At 40.1% G+C, this 19233-nt stretch overlaps 6 protein-coding genes across 6 annotated transcripts; all 6 read right to left on the bottom strand.

The window, feature by feature from the left end:
• Positions 1 to 510: 510 nt before the first annotated feature.
• On the bottom strand, positions 511 to 2880 carry LOC121902519 (protocadherin alpha-8-like). Its single transcript, XM_042419853.1, has one exon. It carries the CDS (start codon positions 2878 to 2880, stop codon positions 511 to 513), a length of 2370 nt encoding a protein of 789 aa, XP_042275787.1.
• A 560-nt stretch (positions 2881 to 3440) lies between these two features.
• On the bottom strand, positions 3441 to 5810 carry LOC121902317 (protocadherin alpha-3-like). Its single transcript, XM_042419576.1, has one exon. The coding sequence runs from the start codon at positions 5808 to 5810 to the stop codon at positions 3441 to 3443; it is 2370 nt and encodes a 789-aa protein (XP_042275510.1).
• A 1147-nt stretch (positions 5811 to 6957) lies between these two features.
• On the bottom strand, positions 6958 to 9297 carry LOC121902316 (protocadherin alpha-3-like). The gene has a single exon (XM_042419575.1). It carries the CDS (start codon positions 9295 to 9297, stop codon positions 6958 to 6960), a length of 2340 nt encoding a protein of 779 aa, XP_042275509.1.
• Positions 9298 to 9835: 538 nt separating this feature from the next.
• On the bottom strand, positions 9836 to 12205 carry LOC121902314 (protocadherin alpha-8-like). The gene has a single exon (XM_042419574.1). It carries the CDS (start codon positions 12191 to 12193, stop codon positions 9836 to 9838), a length of 2358 nt encoding a protein of 785 aa, XP_042275508.1. The 5' UTR covers positions 12194 to 12205.
• A 962-nt stretch (positions 12206 to 13167) lies between these two features.
• Positions 13168 to 15564, bottom strand: LOC121902313 (protocadherin alpha-8-like). The gene has a single exon (XM_042419573.1). The coding sequence runs from the start codon at positions 15562 to 15564 to the stop codon at positions 13168 to 13170; it is 2397 nt and encodes a 798-aa protein (XP_042275507.1).
• A 1058-nt stretch (positions 15565 to 16622) lies between these two features.
• Positions 16623 to 18989, bottom strand: LOC121902312 (protocadherin alpha-8-like). Its single transcript, XM_042419572.1, has one exon. It carries the CDS (start codon positions 18987 to 18989, stop codon positions 16623 to 16625), a length of 2367 nt encoding a protein of 788 aa, XP_042275506.1.
• Between the last annotated feature and the right edge of the window lie 244 nt (positions 18990 to 19233).

Raw genomic sequence — 19233 nt, 5'->3', positions numbered from 1 at the left:
ACACCAAGAGGACAGAATTGTATACCACTTTAAATTGTATGAATGCATACTACATTATAGTTATATATTTTGTCAGCATACCTGCAGAGATCAGAAATAAGATTGGAAACTGTCGGAAATGCCTGAAGCGTTCTGAATTAGCAATATGTTATTCCCATCATCGAAACACTTACAGGAGCTACGTATTCATTCAAATGAAGAACTATGAAAAAAACAAAACATTCCATTAGTCATTCACTCTTGTTGGCCGGGAAACAGTAAAGCCGATGTATTTCAGTACCCTGGACAGCTATCACAACTCTTCACATAACTAAATAGTCCTGTGCACCATTAGCAAGCTCGTTGCAAGATGCATACTCAAATACAGTATATATATTTTTTCCCCCCCAACACTTTCTTCACAGAGGAAGGTAATTATTTAGTCCATTAGTTCGTTGTTTTTGGTAATCATAATGGTCATGGAGTGTATATTTATGTACAGGAGAGACAAACAAAATGGGCTAGGATATTTTAAAGTCTTACCTCTCCAGATGCTCTCCTCCTGTCAGGAAGCACCAGAGTATTGGCATGGCTGCCTGGGACTATAGTAGATCCTATACTCATCCTGGGTCCAACTAACATGTACCGTTTGTCTCCAGATCTGTACTGGATGCTGTGACACAGTGTCCCATCATAATTTGTTTCTTGTAGGTATTTGGATGTATAGTCTGTGGATTTGGAACACTGCATTGCAATCAGCACGATGATACTGATGACAAAAAGTACAGACACTGAGCCCAAAGTTATCATCAGATAAAATGTCACATTGTCTTCCTCGTCAACTTTTGCAGAACTTTTAACATCAGAAGCTGCAAAAGCTTCTTTGGGCTCCACAAGTTTGACAATCACAGTAGCTGTTGCCGAGAGTGAAACGTTCCCATTATCTTTGACCAGTATGACCAGTTTATGCTCAGCCTCGTCTGTCTCTGTGAATGAGCGAAGTGTTCTGATCTGTCCTGTATAGCGGTCCAAACCAAAGAGACTGTGGTCAGTAACTTGCTGCAGTGAAAAGAGTAACCAGCCGTTATATCCTATATCAGCGTCATAGGCTCTGACTTTAGTCACCAAGTGTCCTGTGTTCACATTGCGGGGAATCTCCTCCACACCTTCAGCAGAACCGTTAGAGCTGACTGGATACAGGATGACTGGAGCGTTGTCGTTCTGATCCAGAATGAACACGTTCACTGTGACGTTGCTGCTTAGTGACGGAGTTCCAGAATCTGTGGCGACAACTTGGAACTGGAACGTTTTCAGAGTTTCAAAGTCGAAACTTTTTAGCGCCAAAACATCTCCATTTTCAGAGTTGATGTTAAGAAATGATGTCACTTTATTTTCATAAGCGGCATCTCTGAGAATATGATACGAAATAACAGCATTGTCTCCCTCATCACGATCAGACGCGATTAAAGAAAATAACGACAGTCCTGGAGAGTTATTCTCAGTGACATGAAAATTATATCGGCTCTTTGAAAACTCTGGACTATTATCGTTTATGTCGGATACAACAACTCTTAATGTCTTTTCAGATGTTAAGGCTAGTTCACCTGCGTCTTTAGCGATTATTGTTACATCATACATCGATTTGTTTTCCCTGTCGAGTTGTGTTTTTGTTACAACAGCGAACATGTTGTCTTGAATGGAAGGCGTGAGTGTGAAAGGGACATCGCCTTTAACAAAGCTGATAACTTTTCCGTTTACTCCAGAGTCCAAGTCAGTAATACTAAGAAGTGCTACTGTAGTTCCGGGTCTAGCATCCTCTGAAATTTTGTTAGACAGGGATGTTACGTCAATTACAGGTGCATTGTCATTTACGTCCATAATATTTACAGTAACGCTTTTTTCTGTCCTAAATGGAACAGCACCGCTGTCAGATGCTTGAATGTCTATCTCGTAACTGTCATCCACTTCATAGTCTAATTGTCCTTTCACGGTTATTTCACCTGTGCTCGGGTTGACATCAAAGAGTTCACGCACCTTATTATTAACATTACCAAAAGAATAACTTACTTCGCCATTCAAACCTTCGTCCAAATCTGTGGCGTTTACTCGTATGACTATTGTGCCAACTGGTGAATTTTCACTTATCTCTGTGGAATATACATCTTTTGTAAAAACAGGTGCATTGTCGTTCACATCTAATACATCTACTAATATCTCCATGGTCCCTGATTTCGGAGGTTTACCCCCATCCAGGGCTGTAAGCAGTAGTTTATGGCTGCTAGAGACCTCTCTGTCTAACGGGCTTTGTATTTGTAAAACAGGGACTTTGCCATCTTTCCCGCGGTCCTTCACTTCTAGTCGAAAAATATTATTTTGACTTAGTTTATACTGTTGGACGGAATTCACACCGCCATCCGGATCGAGAGCAGCATGCAATTGAAATCTTGTTCCCGGTAAGGTGGACTCTGAAATCTCTAGCCTTTTGTTTTTCTCCGGGAAAGAGGGCGAGTGGTCATTTACATCTAACACTTCCACAGCAACATAATGGATCTCTAGTGGGTTCTCTAGCACACTTTTAAGGTTTATCAGACATACACTGGTCCGCTGGCATATTTCTTCTCGGTCAATATTACGATTTACGAATAAAACCCCATCGTCTTGGTTTACCTGGAAAAGGGGTTCGGTGGAGCCGGAAACAATACGAAACCCCCTCGCTTTTAATATACTTGGATCTATTCCCAGATCCTTTGCTATGTTCCCAACAGCAGTTCCTTCTTTGATCTCTTCCGATATAGAAAATCTTATCTGTCCCGTGGCCTTGCCGAAAATCAAATTCAAAGTCAGCACGAAGGCGAACCATTTTCCTTGCGGTCGCCAGGAGTCTTGTCCTCTTTGTTCCATTGTCTGGTGTCAAATGATATATCCAACAGTTATAAAGAGATCGATCAAGTCATCACACATCTATTAATTATATAGAGTATCCGATTACAATGCGAGCAATTTGTATGGACGCGAAAACTGATCAAATAAAATCACATCCAGAGGATAATGCTCTGCCCTCCTGAATGCTTCATAGACAGTCTCGCAGACCTATGTATGGTGAACTGTGTGATGCGTATTTCTGGTTGTATAGTGCCACCATGCGATTCTATCACAACACGGATTTTTCTTAAGTCATACAAACAATATAATCTTAGAGCCAAATACTACACCAAGCGGCGATTCACTGGTTATATCACATGATAACAAATAAACTAGATTGACACGTAAGAAAGGATTAATCACGATATTGTATATTTCTTTTGTTCATCTTATATTTCAAAGTGAAATATATCGACTACATCAAAAAGGTATATGTGAAACATTCTCAATGCAATCAACTAGTAGGAAGTGGAATATATATAGTATTATTATATATTTTAAAAATGTGATTCTGCACACACCGGCAAAAAAAATAACATTTAAGCAGGTCTTACCTCTGCAGTGGCAGATCTCCTGTCAGGTAGCACCAGAGTATTGGCATGGCTGCCTGGGACTATAGTAGATCCTATACTCATCCTGGGTCCAACTAACATGTACCGTTTGTCTCCAGATCTGTACTGGATGCTGTGACACAGTGTCCCATCATAATTTGTTTCTTGTAGGTATTTGGATGTATAGTCTGTGGATTTGGAACACTGCATTGCAATCAGCACGATGATACTGATGACAAAAAGTACAGACACTGAGCCCAAAGTTATCATCAGATAAAATGTAACATTGTCTTCCTCGTCAACTTCTGCGGAACTTTTAACATCAGAAGCTGCAAAAGCTTCTTTTGGCTCCACAAGTTTGACAATCACAGTAGCTGTCGCTGAGAGTGAAACGTTCCCATTGTCTTTGACCAATATGACCAGTTTATGCTCAGCCTCGTCTGTCTCTGTGAATGAGCGAAGTGTTCTGATCTGTCCTGTATAGCGGTCCAAACCAAAGAGACTGTGGTCAGTAACTTGCTGCAGTGAAAAGAGTAACCAGCCGTTATATCCTATATCAGCGTCATAGGCTCTGACTTTAGTCACCAAGTGTCCTGCGTTCACATTGCGGGGAATCTCCTCCACACCTTCAGCAGAACCGTTAGAGCTGACTGGAGAGAGGATGACAGGAGCGTTGTCGTTCTGATCCAGAATGAACACGTTCACTGTGACGTTGCTGCTTAATGAGGGAGTTCCAGAATCTGTGGCGACAACTTGGAACTGGAACGTTTTCAGAGTTTCAAAGTCGAAACTTTTTAGTGCTGAAATGTGTCCATTCTCTGAATTTATATTTAGGAAAGACATTATATCATTTTGACTTCCTTCTCTCACAATATGGTAAGAAATAGCTGCATTGTCATTTAAATCTTTGTCTGTAGCAGTTACAGAGAATATTGACTTTCCAGCAATATTATTTTCTACAAGATAAAACTCTAATGGGTTTTGTTCAAAATGTGGGATGTTGTCATTTACATCCGATATCTGAATGGCAAAGGTTTTAACAGTAGATAAGGGAGGCTCACCACAGTCAGTGGCTTTTATTATTATTTCATAATTTGGCACCAATTCTCGATCCAGAAATCCTTTTGTGACAAATGAATACGTGTTTTCCTTATAGGAGGGCTTTAACTCAAAAGGCACATCATTGGTTATGTGTGAAATTATTTTTCCATTCACACCGGAGTCTTTATCCGTCACACTAAGGAGTGAGATTACTGTGCCAGGCTTTGAATCTTCAGGCACTGTATTTGACAGTGATGTGACTTCTATTTCTGGTGGATTATCATTGACGTCTTTAATATTTATAATGACCCTACACTCACCTGTCAGTGGAGGCGATCCTTTATCTGATGCCTCAACGTCCAGTTCATATACGTCGTTTTCTTCATAGTCCACTACTCCTTTTACTCTCATTTCTCCGGTTAATTTGTCCAATTCAAAAATATCATAGACTTTCCGCAACAAGGTTTTTCCAAGGCTGTACTCAACTTCTCCATAAATGTCTTCATCGAGATCCGTCGCATTCATTCTAAATATTGATGTGCCGACTGGAATATTTTCTTGTATTGCAATCTGATAAATCTCCTGACTGAATATCGGACGATTATCATTACTGTCAAGGACAATAATGGAAACATTTAGTGTTCCTGATCTTTGAGGTTTACCTCCATCAACTGCTGTAACAAGTAGCGTATGTTTGTCCTTTTGTTCTCTGTCTAATGATTTCTTCAGCACTAAAAATGGTACCTTATTCGCATCACTTTGACGGATATTTACTTCAAAATGTTCATTTGACGTTAAAGTGTATGTACGAATAGAGTTTATTCCTGCATCGGGATCACGAGCAGTGTGCAGTTGAAATCGCCTTCCTGGCAATGTATGTTCAGCTATTTCAAATGTCTGCTCATTTTCCGGAAAACTTGGAGAGTGATCATTTACATCAGTGATTTCTACAACTACGTAGTGTATCTCCAAAGGGTTTTCAACAAGGATTTTTAGCTCTATCAGACAAGCACCGCTGCCTTGACAGAGCTCCTCTCTGTCAATTTCATTATGGACGTACAATGCTCCGTTATTCTGGTTTACGTCAAAAATAGCATCCTTTGATCCAGAAACAACACGGAACCGTCGATCAATCAAAGAGGTGATGTCAAGCCCAAGATCTTTCGCAACATTTCCAACAATAGTTCCGTCTTTAACCTCCTCTGGAATAGAGTACCGTATCTGAGCCCAAGCCTGCTTTCCGAAAAACAGCAGCAGAGCCAAATAAAAACCTAGCCAGGGGTAGTCCCTTGTTCGAGTTTTTGTCTCGGTCCTCATCGTTATCCAACAATATATAAACACACAGGAGCCTGTTACTGCGAAAAACAACTATACATGTCCAAATCGCTCAGTATCGCACATCCACAGAACGCACAACGTGATTTCATCGGCTGGTGTGCTTGATTCAGTTGCTTTCTTTGCTCTGCTCAGATGACAAAGAAAGGGATCGTGAGGGGAGGGCCAAAGTCGTTTGTGGTTTCCTGATATAATAGTGACACCCAGAGGTAATTACTGAGAGCTAACTTTGCTACATATTGTTTTTTTTAAAATGTTTCTAGAGGCGTGAGAACAGAAACTGAGGTGAAACGCACCTTGAAAAACACAAATAATTTCAGCATTTTCTCTCCCTCTCTCCCTGACAAATCCAAAAGTTTGATGATGCATTTTCTAGATGGTTTGCACTTACCAAGTGGCATATTAATTTAAACTGTTGAGTTGTAATATAGAAATAGGACTCGTAAAAGTAATAATAGTCAAAGTTACTTGAACATCGCATTATAGTTTGACGGTTTGCCTTTCAGCACCATGGACAGCAACCACAAGCAGTCACACAGCCTTTCCCTCTAATAATAAAAATAGTTCAGTGTTAAACCAGTTTAGTCCATGAATTCTACTCAAACACCTCAACATTAACACAGAAACATCACCAAACTTTTCTGTCAGTTATCAGTTAGAATTTAAAATATTCTAAATACCAAACTGTGACAAACTCACTGCTCACATTTCCCAAATGCAGACTATAACTTCTCTGTGTTGCTGTATAACAATATATTATATTTCAGCAGCATGGGCAGATGTCATAGTCAGCTCACTGTTTACCAAGAATGAGCTGTTCAATGTATTTTAAAAATATATTCATCATGGCTTTGAGCATCTATATGCATGTATCTCTTACTATGTAAACAAGCACTTTTTATGATGAACCAGACAATGAAAAAGAAAAGAAACTCAACCAAACTACTTGGAATGTGTACATGAAAGCTACACACGGAACAAGAAGTATTATATTTCTGAGTTTGTTGTGAGTTATATAAGGTACTGTTCCCTGAGCAAAAGGCTGTAAAGACATGTTATGAAGAAAACGTCAAGCAAAAGGCTGACATAGAACTAAATGCTTATAAACATATTGTATGAAACTTTGTTTTTAAAGTCTTACCTCTTCAGAAGCCCGTCTCCTGTCTGGGAGCACCAGAGTATTGGCATGGCTGCCTGGGACTATAGTAGATCCTATACTCATCCTGGGTCCAACTAACATGTACCGTTTGTCTCCTGATCTGTACTGGATGCTGTGACACAGTGTCCCATCATAATTTGTGTCTTGTAGATATTTAGAAGTATAGTCTGTGGTTTTTGAACACTGCATTGCAATCAGCACAATGATACTGACGAGAAAAAGTACAGAAACTGAGCCCAAAGTTATCATCAGATAAAATGTAACATTGTCTTGATCGTCAACTTTTGCAGAACTTTTAACATCAGATGCTGCAAAAGCCTCTTTGGGCTCCACGAGTTTGACAATCACAGTAGCTGTCGCTGAGAGTGAAACGTTCCCATTGTCTTTGACCAATATGACCAGTTTATGCTCAGCCTCGTCTGTCTCTGTGAATGAGCGAAGTGTTCTGATCTGTCCTGTATAGCGGTCCAAACCAAAGAGACTGTGGTCAGTAACTTGCTGCAGTGAAAAGAGTAACCAGCCGTTATATCCTATATCAGCGTCATAGGCTCTGACTTTAGTCACCAAGTGTCCTGCGTTCACATTGCGGGGAATCTCCTCCACACCTTCGGCAGAACCGTTAGAGCTGACTGGATACAGGATGACTGGAGGGTTGTCGTTCTGATCCAGAATGAACACGTTCACTGTGACGTTGCTGCTTAGTGACGGAGTTCCAGAATCTGTGGCGACAACTTGGAACTGGAACGTTTTCAGAGTTTCAAAGTCAAAACTTTTTAGCGCTGATATTTGTCCGTTTTCAGAATTGACATTGAGGAAGGATGTGATGTCATTTTGTACTGCGTCCTTTCTAACAACCTGATAGGAGATCGCTGCATTTTCATTTAAATCCACGTCATATGCGTTTACAGAAAATATTGAAGAGCCAGGAACGTTATTTTCTACCAGATATAACTCTAAAGGATTGTGTCTAAACTCAGGGCGGTTATCATTTACATCGGATACTTCAACAGTCAGAGTTTTGACGGTGGATAGTGGAGGTTCACCACAGTCACTGGCTGTTATTGTAATGTCATAATGTGAAACATTTTCCCTGTCCAGACGCCCCATAGTCACAAGAGAATACATATTTTCCTGTATAGATGGTCTCAAATCAAATGGGACATTCCCCGCGATTGTACAAATAACTTTACCATTAACACCTGAATCTGTGTCCGTCACACTAATCAGAGAGATAACAGTGCCCGACTTTGAATCTTCGGGGACTACGTTTGACAATGAAGTCACTTCTATATCTGGCTTATTATCATTCACATCTATTATTTTGATAATAACTCTACATTCAGCCGTCCAGGGCGGCTGGCCTTTGTCGGAGGCTTGAACATCCAGTCTGTAAATCTCCATATCTTCAAAGTCTACGTTTCCTTTCACTCGAATCTCACCTGAGATGCTATCTAGGATAAATGTGTCATACACTTTTTGTTTCAAGGTTTTGCTTAGGCTGTATTCAATTTCACTATTCGAGCCTTCATCCAAATCCGTGGCATTGACTTTAAGGACAAGTGTACCACGAGGGGCGTTTTCGTGTAAATTTACTGTGTATACATCCTTACTAAATATAGGGCGGTTATCATTCGTATCAATAACTATGATAATCAAATTAAGGCTTCCGGATCTCTGTGGATTTCCTCCATCACTTGCCGTTAATACCAAGCGATGCTCTTTCTGTTGTTCCCTGTCCAAGTGTTTCTTTAACAGGAGAAATGGTATTTTTTCATCCTCGTTTTCTCTTATCTCAATGTCAAAATCAGAATTTGTGTTAAGCTTGTAGAAACGTACAGAATTAATTCCGCTATCGGGGTCACGGGCTGCATGAATCGGAAATCGTGTACCCACAGGAACATGCTCGGATATTTCCAGGAGCTGGTCCTCGCCGGGGAAAGACGGAGAGTGATCATTTATATCCGTAATTTCCACTGCAACGTAATGTATTTCTAAAGGATTTTCAACCGCTATTTTTAGATTAACCAAACAGACACTGTTTCCAGGGCACAATTCCTCTCTATCTATCGTTTTATGGACATACATCTGTCCATTGTCCTGATTTACCTGAAACAGGACGTCACTGGAGCCAGACACAATACGAAACCGCCTCTCCTTTAGAGTAGTGAGATCAATTCCCAAGTCCTTTGCAATATTTCCAACGACAGATCCCACTTTGGCCTCCTCTGGAATAGAGTACTTCATTTGAGCTGATATTCCATTGTCGTAACACAACAACAAAAATCCCACAACCCACCAGAGCTCTATCATAGGCCATTGTCTCCCGTTTCTCACATAAAGAAACATCTTCGTCAAACCAAACACAGTTATTCCTTTGTTAGAAAACAAAATTCCGTCGACTTTCCTACTCAGAAACCGAAGCATGAAAAAATCCCTCTATTTGCCTGATCCTGCATCCATAGACCCGACTCTATCAACGACTGAAATGGAAATTATACTAATACGCGTTGAGCCCGTACAGCATCAAAACCAGAACATAAACTATGTCACACTGACACCTTGTGGCCCGAGTTACAAAATATTAATTTAGTGGCACATTATTATGGCTGTATATGGCAATGTAGACTGCAATTTGGCTGTGGCAATTACATATTTATATAAAAAAAAATATGTGTGTATGATTGAAATGTAAAACTGAAAAAAATAAAAAAACAAAAAATCAGATTTTTTTCAGAATTTCAAAAATGGATTGAACTGTAAAATTGAAATTTATACCGAACTAAACGAAGATATAGTTCAATTGCATGCCGTGATTATGGTATAATTTTTTAACAGACCAGAAGAAACATCACAGAAATCTAGGAAAAGCGGTGCTTACCTCTCCAGATTCTCGTCTCCTGTCAGGAAGTACCAGAGTATTGGCATGGCTTCCCGGGACTATAGTAGATCCTATACTCATTCTTGGTCCAACTAACATGTAGCGTTTGTCTCCTGATCTGTACTGGATGCTGTGACACAGTGTCCCATCATAATTTGTTTCTTGTAGATATTTAGAAGTGTAGTCGTTGGTTTTGGAGCACTGCATTGCAATCAGCACAATGATACTGATAAGGAAAAGTACAGACACTGAGCCCAAAGTTATCATCAAGTAAAATGTAACATTGTCTTCATCATCAACTTTTGCAGAACTTTTAACATCAGATGCTGCAAAAGCTTCTTTGGGCTCCACAAGTTTGACAATCACAGTAGCTGTTGCTGAGAGTGAAACGTTCCCATTGTCTTTGACCAATATGACCAGTTTATGCTCAGCCTCGTCTGTCTCTGTGAATGAGCGAAGTGTTCTGATCTGTCCTGTATAGCGGTCCAAACCAAAGAGACTGTGGTCAGTAACTTGCTGCAGTGAAAAGAGTAACCAGCCGTTATATCCTATATCAGCGTCATAGGCTCTGACTTTAGTCACCAAGTGTCCTGCGTTCACATTGCGGGGAATCTCCTCCACACCTTCAGCAGAACCGTTAGAGCTGACTGGATACAGGATGACTGGAGCGTTGTCGTTCTGATCCAGAATGAACACGTTCACTGTGACGTTGCTGCTTAGTGATGGAGTTCCAGAATCTGTGGCGACAACTTGGAACTGGAACGTTTTCAGAGTTTCAAAATCAAAACTTCTTAGTGCTGAAATTTGTCCATTATATGAATTTATATTCAGAAAAGATGCAATATCATTATGACCACCTTCTCTAACTATACGATAAGACACTGCAGCGTTGTCATTTAAGTCTTTATCAGATGAACTCACAGAAATTATAGATGCGCCAGCGACATTATTTTCCGTCAAATATAATTCCAGGGGACTGTGTGAGAACTCTGGGATGTTATCATTCACATCTGACACCTGAATACTCAAACTTTTGAATGTGGAAAGAGGAGGCTCACCACGGTCAGTAGCTGTTATTGAGATGTCATAAAGTGACACAGTTTCTCTGTCCAATGCTTCTTTAGTCACTAATGAAAACATGTTTTCTTTAAATGATGGTTTCAGTTCAAATGGCACATTGTCTGTTAGACTGCATATGACTTTGCCATTCAGGCCAGAGTCAATATCTGCAACACTAATGAGAGCAATTACAGTCCCTTGTTTTGAATCCTCTGGGACCATGCTGGATATTGAAGTCACGTCTATCTCTGGTTTATTGTCATTGACATCTTGGATTTTAATTATAACTCTACAATCAGTTGTCATCGGAGGCTGACCTTTGTCAGAGGCTTGGACGTCTAACTTGAAAACATCAGCTGTCTCATAGTCAATTTGTCCGTTAACTCGAATTTCTCCTGTATTTCCGTCCAGACTAAACAGTTGTAATACATTTGAATTAATGTCACTTCCGAATGCATACTCCATATCCCCATTAGTTCCCTCATCAAGATCCGTTGCTTGAACTTTTGTGACAATAGTGCCTAATGCAGCATTTTCTTGTAACACAACAGAATAAACCTCTTTAGAAAAAACAGGTCTGTTATCATTGATATCAAGAACCCTTATTGTAAGATTTAGATTTGCAGATTTTGGCGGTGTCCCTCCATCTATAGCGGTCAAAATCAAGCTATGGTTTGTTTTCTGCTCTCTGTCTAAGTGCCTCTGCAACACTAGAAAAGGAATTTTATCCTCTCCCCTATCTCGAATTTCAAGATGAAAGTTATCGTTTTGACTAAGTTTATAGCGCTGGACTGAATTTATTCCAACATCTGGATCACGGGCGCCTGGTAACTGAAATCGTGCTCCTGGTAAAGTGTTTTCTGCTATTTCTATTACCTTTTCTTTCTCGGCAAAACTCGGTGCATGGTCGTTAGCATCCGTTATTTCCACAGTGACATAATGGATTTCAAGTGGATTTTCAACAACGATTTTCAGATCCATTAAACAAGCACCGTTTCTATCACACAGCTGTTCTCGGTCGAGATTTTTATGAACATACAAAACCCCATTGTTCGGGTTTACCTCAAATAGCGCGTCCTGAGCTCCAGACACAATACGAAAACGCCTGTTTATCAAGGTACTGACATCAAGACCCAAATCCTTGGCAACATTTCCAATAGTAGCTCCCACTCTGACCTCTTCTGGGGTCGAGTATTTTATTTGAGCTAAAATAAGCTCACCGCAACAAAACAGCAGAGACAAAAGCAGGGAACGCGAGCAAGACATCATTCTGCCTCTTTGTCCTTTGTTTCCTTGTGCGTAATCATTTAAAACAGCATCCACAAATATCCTCCACTCGAAACACCTCCAGATGTCCTGAGATTATCTTTCAGAAAACCATGTTCGCGTAGGAAAGGTACAGATCAAAATCCCGAAATGATGGCACTCTTTGTGGTCGGGCAGAAAAACACACTTTGAAAGGGGCAGAGTCTATTCTGCATCAAGCCTTAGCAGTTCCCTACTGTAACACTGACACCCTGTGGATCATTCGATGCTTGCATTTAATATGAAGGAGGAAGAGAACATCAAACATGATTCCACTTAACAGAGACCTCTAACGAACTAGATCTAGAATAGATGGATTAGAAACTAAATCTTGAGTATTCAAGCTGATCTCGATACGATGAAGCGAAAATATCACTAGACAGCCCACAGCATATGAAACAACAACTTTATAGTGAATATTAAAAAAAATATGGGTTACTTTCCCTAAAACCCGATTTTCGGGGGCCACTTCAGTATTTGCATTGCTGGCCTGGACGATGGTACAAACTCTGTTTGTTTACTGCAAAATTTCAGCACCGTGTACAGCGCTAATACTTGTTAGTACTGTTATTTTGGGAGCTTAACTGAAATAATACTAGGACAAGCGTCGCCAAAATTAAAAAGAAAAGCTATTGTATCTAGCCAAGACAATGAAACCTAACTTGAAAACCACCACAACGTGACCAAAAAATCACCACGAATACGAAACTTAATGGATAGCGCATCAGTGCGGAACCAAATATATATTTGCATACACATTTTACAATTACAGTAGGGGTAAACTTTGGACATTACAATGACTTTGACCAAAACCATATTTCAATTTGTTCACAAGGTATAGCAAAATTCCTGTTTTAAAAAGTCATCACCATATTCCCTTTAGAAGATGTTTTAGGTAAGCCGAAAGAAATTCCTATATAAAAGTGACACATCAGTTATTAAGGATCATAAATTACTCTTACCTCTGCAGATGCCCGTCTCCTGTCTGGGAGTACGAGAGTATTTGCATGGCTGCCAGGGACTATAGTAGATCCTATACTCATTCTGGGTCCAACTAACATGTACCGTTTGTCTCCAGATCTGTACTGAATGCTGTGACACAGTGTCCCATCATAATTTGTGTCTTGTAGATATTTAGAAGTATAGTCTGTGGTTTTGGAGCACTGCATTGCAATCAGTATGATGATACTGATAAGAAAAAGTGCTGAAACTGAGCCCAAAGTTATCATCAGGTAAAAAGTCACGTCATTCCCCTCATCATCTTTTGCTGAACTTTTGACATCAGAAGCTGCAAAAGCTTCTTTGGGCTCCACAACTTTGACAATCACAGTAGCTGTTGCTGAGAGTGAAACGTTCCCATTATCTTTGACCAGTATGACCAGTTTATGCTCAGCCTCGTCTGTCTCTGTGAATGAGCGAAGTGTTCTGATCTGTCCAGTATAGCGGTCCAAACCAAAGAGACTGTGGTCAGTAACTTGCTGCAGTGAAAAGAGTAACCAGCCGTTATATCCTATATCAGCGTCATAGGCTCTGACTTTAGTCACCAAGTGTCCTGCGTTCACATTGCGGGGAATCTCCTCCACACCTTCAGCAGAACCGTTAGAGCTGACTGGATACAGGATGACTGGAGCGTTGTCGTTCTGATCCAGAATGAACACGCTCACTGTGACGTTGCTGCTTAGTGACGGAGTTCCAGAATCTGTGGCGACAACTTGGAACTGGAACGTTTTCAGAGTTTCAAAGTCGAAACTTTTTAACGCTGAAATGTGTCCATTATCTGAATTTATATTTAGGAAAGACATTATGTCGTTCTGACTTCCTTCTCTCACAATATGATATGAAATTGCTGCATTATCATTCAAATCTTTGTCCGTTGCGCTTACAGAGAATATTGACGCTCCAGCAACATTATTTTCTACAAGATAAAACTCTAAAGGATTTTTTTCAAAGTGCGGTCTGTTGTCATTCACATCTGATATTTGAATGTTAAGAGTTTTTAATGTCGATAAGGGAGGTTCACCACAGTCGTTGGCCTTTAATGTTATTTCATAATGTGACACCTCCTCCCGATCCAAAAGTTCCTTAGTAACAACTGAATATGTGTTCTCCTTATAGGAGGGCTTTAATTCAAAAGGCACGCCATCATTTATGGTTGTGATGATTTTGCCATTGACACCGGAATCTTTATCCGTCACACTGATGAGAGAAATAACAGTGCCAGGTTTCGAATCTTCCGACACTGTATTTGACAGTGATGTGACCTCTATTTGTGGTGGATTATCGTTTACATCTATGATCTTAATATTGACCCTACACTCACCTGTCAGTGGAGGTGTTCCTTTATCTGATGCCTCAATGTCTAATTTATAAACGTCGTTTTCCTCATAGTCCACTATTCCTTTCACTCTGATCTCCCCAGATAATCTGTCCAACTCAAAAAGGTCATATATATTTCTTCTCATGGTTTTTGCAAGACTGTATTCGATTTCCCCGTTGCTGCCTTCATCTGGATCCATCGCGTTCATTTTAAATATTGAAGAACCGACTGGAATATTTTCCTTTATTGCAATTTGATAAATCTCCTTACTAAACATCGGACGATTATCATTACTGTCAAGGACAATGATGGAAACATTCAGTGTTCCTGATCTTTGAGGTTTACCTCCATCAACTGCTGTAACGATTAACGAGTGTTTGTTTTTTTGTTCTCTGTCTAACGACTTCTTCAGCACTAAAAATGGTATTTTATCGTCATCGCTGTGACGTATATCTACTTCAAAGTGATCATTTGACGTTAAAGTGTATGTGCGAATAGAATTCACACCAGAATCAGGATCATTAGCGGTGTGCAGTTGAAATCGCTTTCCTGGCAATGTATGTTCAGCTATTTCAAATGTCTGCTCATTTTCCGGAAAACTTGGAGAGTGATCATTTACATCCGTGATTTCTACAACTACGTAGTGTATCTCCAAAGGGTTTTCAACAAGGATTTTTAGCTCCATCAGACAAGCACCGCTGCCTTGACAGAGCTCCTCTCTGTCAATGTGATTATGGACGTACAATGCCCCGTTATTCTGGTTTACCTCAAAAATAGCATCCTTTGATCCAGAAACAACACGGAACCGTCGATCAATCAAAGAGGTGATGTCAAGCCCGAGATCTTTCCCAACATTTCCAACAATAGTTCCGTCTTTAACCTCCTCTGGAATAGAGTACCGTATCTGAGCCCAAGCCTGCTTTCCGAAAAACAGCAGCAGAGCCAAATAAAAAGCTAACCATGGGCAGTCCCTTGTTCGAGTTTTTGTCTCGCTTCCCATCGTTATCCAACGGCACATAAACACACAGGAGCCTCTTACTGCAAAAAACAATTATACATGTCCGACCCGCTCAGAACGCACAACGTGATTTCATCGGCTGGTGTGCTTGATTCAGTTGCTTTCTTTGCTCTGCTCAGATGACAAAGAAAGGGATCGTGAGGGGAGGGCCAAAGTCGTTTGTGGTTTCCTGATGTAATAGTGACACCTAGAGGTAATTACTGAGAGCTAACTTTGCTACATATTGTTTTTTAAACAATGTTTCTAGAGGCGTGAGAACAGAAACTGAGGTGAAACGCACCTTGAAAAACACAAATAATTTCAGCATTTTCTCTCTCTCCCTCCCTCACAAATCCAAAAGTTCGGTGATGCATTTTTCTAGATGGTTTGCACTTACCAAGAAGCATATCAATTTAAACTGTTAATTCGTAATATAGAAATAGGACTCATAAAAGTAATACTAGTCAATGTTACTTTAACATGGCATTACAGTTTGACGGCTTGCCTTTCAGCACCATGGACAGCAACCATGAATTAAGCTCAAATACCTAAACCCAAACACAGAAACATCTTTACTTTTTTCAGTCAGTTATTGGTTAGAGTTTGGAACATTCTAAAAACCCAAACTGTGACAAACTCACTGCTCACATATCCCAGATGCAGATTATAACTTCTCTGTATGGCTGTATAAAAATATATTGCATTTCAGCGCCATGGACAATGAGAGGAAAAGACTGTCCTCATTATAAATGATGAGCTCTTCAATGTATTTTAAACTTGCATGTATATGCACAATAAAGGGAGTCAAAATGTTTTTTTTTTACATCTCTTACTATATAAACAAGCACTTTTTATGATGAATCAGACAATAAAAAACAACAGAAACTCAAACAAACTAATTGGAATGCGTGTAAGAAAGCCACGAACTTAACAAGAAGTATATTTTTTAGTTTGTTGTGAGCTATATAAGGTACTGTTCTCTGAGCAAAACGCTGTAGAGACATGTTAGGAAGAAAACTTCAAGCAAAAGGCTAATATACAACTATATGCGTATAAACATATTGTATAAAACTTTGTTTTTAAAGGCTTACCTCTTCAGATGCCCGTCTCCTGTCAGGAAGTACCAGAGTATTGGCATGGCTGCCTGGGACTATAGTAGATCCTATACTCATTCTGGGTCCAACTAGCATGTAGCGCTTGTCTCCAGATCTGTACTGGATGCTGTGACACAGTGTCCCGTCATAATTTGTTTCTTGTAGATATTTAGAAGTATAGTCAGTGGATTTTGAGCACTGCATTGCAATCAACACAATGATACTGATAAGGAAAAGTACAGAAACTGAGCCCAAAGTTATCATCAGATAAAATGTAACATTGTCTTCATCGTCAACTTTTGCAGAACTTTTAACATCAGAAGCTGCAAAAGCTTCTTTGGGCTCCACAACTTTGACAATCACAGTAGCTGTTGCTGAGAGTGAAACGTTCCCATTATCTTTGACCAGTATGACCAGTTTATGCTCAGTCTCTACTGTCTCTGTGAATGAGCGAAGTGTTCTGATCTGTCCTGTATAGCGGTCCAAACCAAAGAGACTGTGGTCAGTAACTTGCTGCAGTGAAAAGAGTAACCAGCCGTTATATCCTATATCAGCGTCATAGGCTCTGACTTTAGTCACCAAGTGTCCTGCGTTCACATTGCGGGGAATCTCCTCCACACCTTCAGCAGAACCGTTAGAGCTGACTGGATACAGGATGACTGGAGCGTTGTCGTTCTGATCCAGAATGAACACGTTCACTGTGACGTTACTGCTTAGTGACGGAGTTCCAGAATCTGTGGCGACAACTTGGAACTGGAACGTTTTCAGAGTTTCAAAGTCGAAACTTTTTAACGCTGAAATGTGTCCATTATCTGAATTTATATTTAGGAAAGACATTATGTCGTTCTGACTTCCTTCTCTCACAATATGATATGAAATTGCTGCATTATCATTCAAATCTTTGTCCGTTGCGCTTACAGAGAATATTGACGCTCCAGCAATATTGTTTTCTACAAGATAAAACTCCAAAGGGTCATTCTCAAAGTGCGGTCTATTGTCATTTACGTCTGATATTTGAATGTTCAGAGTTTTTAATGTCGATAAGGGAGGATCACCACAGTCAGTGGCTTTTATTGTTATTTCATAATGTGACTCCTCCTCTCGATCCAAAAATTCCTTAGTAACAACTGAATATGTGTTCTCCTTATAGGAGGGCTTTAATTCAAAAGGCATGCCATCATTTATGGTTGTGATGATTTTGCCATTGACACTGGAATCTTTATCCCTCACAGTGATGAGAGATATAACAGTGCCAGGTTTTGAATCTTCCGACACTGTATTTGACAGTGATGTGACTTCTATTTGTGGTGGATTATCGTTTACATCTATGATCTTAATATTGACCCTACACTCACCTGTCAGTGGAGGTGTTCCTTTATCTGATGCTTCAACATCCAATTTATAAACGTCGTTTTCTTCATAGTCCACTATTCCTTTCACTCTGATCTCCCCAGATAATCTGTCCAACTCAAAAAGGTCATATATGTTTCTTCTCAAGGTTTTTGCAAGACTGTATTCGATTTCCCCGTTGCTGCCTTCATCTGGATCCGTCGCGTTCATTTTGAATATTGAAGAACCGACTGGAATATTTTCCTTTATTGCAATTTGATAAATCTCCTTACTAAACATCGGACGATTATCATTACTGTCAAGGACAGTAATGGAAACATTTAGTGTATCCGATCGTTGAGGTTTACCTCCATCAACTGCTGTAACGATTAGCGAGTGTTTGTTTTTTTGTTCTCTGTCTAACGACTTCTTCAGCACTAAAAATGGTATTTTATCGTCATCGCTTTGACGTATATCTACTTCAAAGTGATCATTTGACGTTAAAGTGTATGTGCGAATAGAATTCACCCCAGAATCGGGATCATTAGCGGTGTGCAGTTGGAATTTTTTTCCTGGCAATGTATGTTCAGCTATTTCAAATGTCTGTTCTTTTTCGGGAAAATTAGGAAAGTGGTCATTTACATCAGTGATTTCTACAACTACATAGTGTATTTCCAAAGGGTTTTCGACTATGACTTTAAGCTCAATCAGGCAGGCACCGCTGCCCTGACAGAGCTCCTCTCTGTCGATTTTCTTATGGACATACAGAGCCCCATTGTCCTGGTTTACCTCAAAAAATGCGTCCTTAGATTCAGAAACAACACGGAACCGTCGGTCAATCAAAGAGGTGATGTCAAGGCCAAGATCCTTCGCAACATTTCCAACAACAGTGGCTTCTTTAACCTCCTCGGGAATTGAGTACCTTATTTCCGCCAAAGCCCGTTTTCCTAAAAGCAGCAATAAAGTCAAGTAGAAAGAAATCCAGGTGCAGCCGCTTGTTCGAGTCTGTCTTTCGGTCCCCATAGTTATCCAGCCACATATCAATACACAAAATCCCGTTACTGAAATAAATGTCTATATCCAACCTATTGCGTGTCGCATATTTACCACAGCACTATTCCATCGGATGGCGAGCTCGATTCGAATGCCTTCTCTGCTTCTTTCAGGGAGCAGACAAAAGCTTTGTCAGGGGAGGGACAAAGTGCTTCTATGGGTTCCTAATGTAACACTGACACCCAGAGGTCATCGTGGAAGTTCTAGCCCAATA

Source organism: Thunnus maccoyii, chromosome 8 (genome assembly GCF_910596095.1).
Source record: "Thunnus maccoyii chromosome 8, fThuMac1.1, whole genome shotgun sequence".
In the NCBI taxonomy this organism is placed as follows: Eukaryota; Metazoa; Chordata; class Actinopteri; order Scombriformes; family Scombridae; genus Thunnus; species Thunnus maccoyii.
The sequence above is the reverse complement of the archived record's forward strand: the minus strand, read 5'-3'. Positions and strand labels throughout refer to the sequence as shown.

Coding starts and splice junctions, on each gene's coding strand:
- LOC121902313 (XM_042419573.1), bottom strand. CDS start 15,564: ATGTGCCGTTGGATAACGATGGGAAGCGAGACAAAAACTCGAACAAGG.
- LOC121902317 (XM_042419576.1), bottom strand. CDS start 5,810: ATGAGGACCGAGACAAAAACTCGAACAAGGGACTACCCCTGGCTAGGT.
- LOC121902312 (XM_042419572.1), bottom strand. CDS start 18,989: ATGGGGACCGAAAGACAGACTCGAACAAGCGGCTGCACCTGGATTTCT.
- LOC121902314 (XM_042419574.1), bottom strand. CDS start 12,193: ATGATGTCTTGCTCGCGTTCCCTGCTTTTGTCTCTGCTGTTTTGTTGC.
- LOC121902316 (XM_042419575.1), bottom strand. CDS start 9,297: ATGATAGAGCTCTGGTGGGTTGTGGGATTTTTGTTGTTGTGTTACGAC.
- LOC121902519 (XM_042419853.1), bottom strand. CDS start 2,880: ATGGAACAAAGAGGACAAGACTCCTGGCGACCGCAAGGAAAATGGTTC.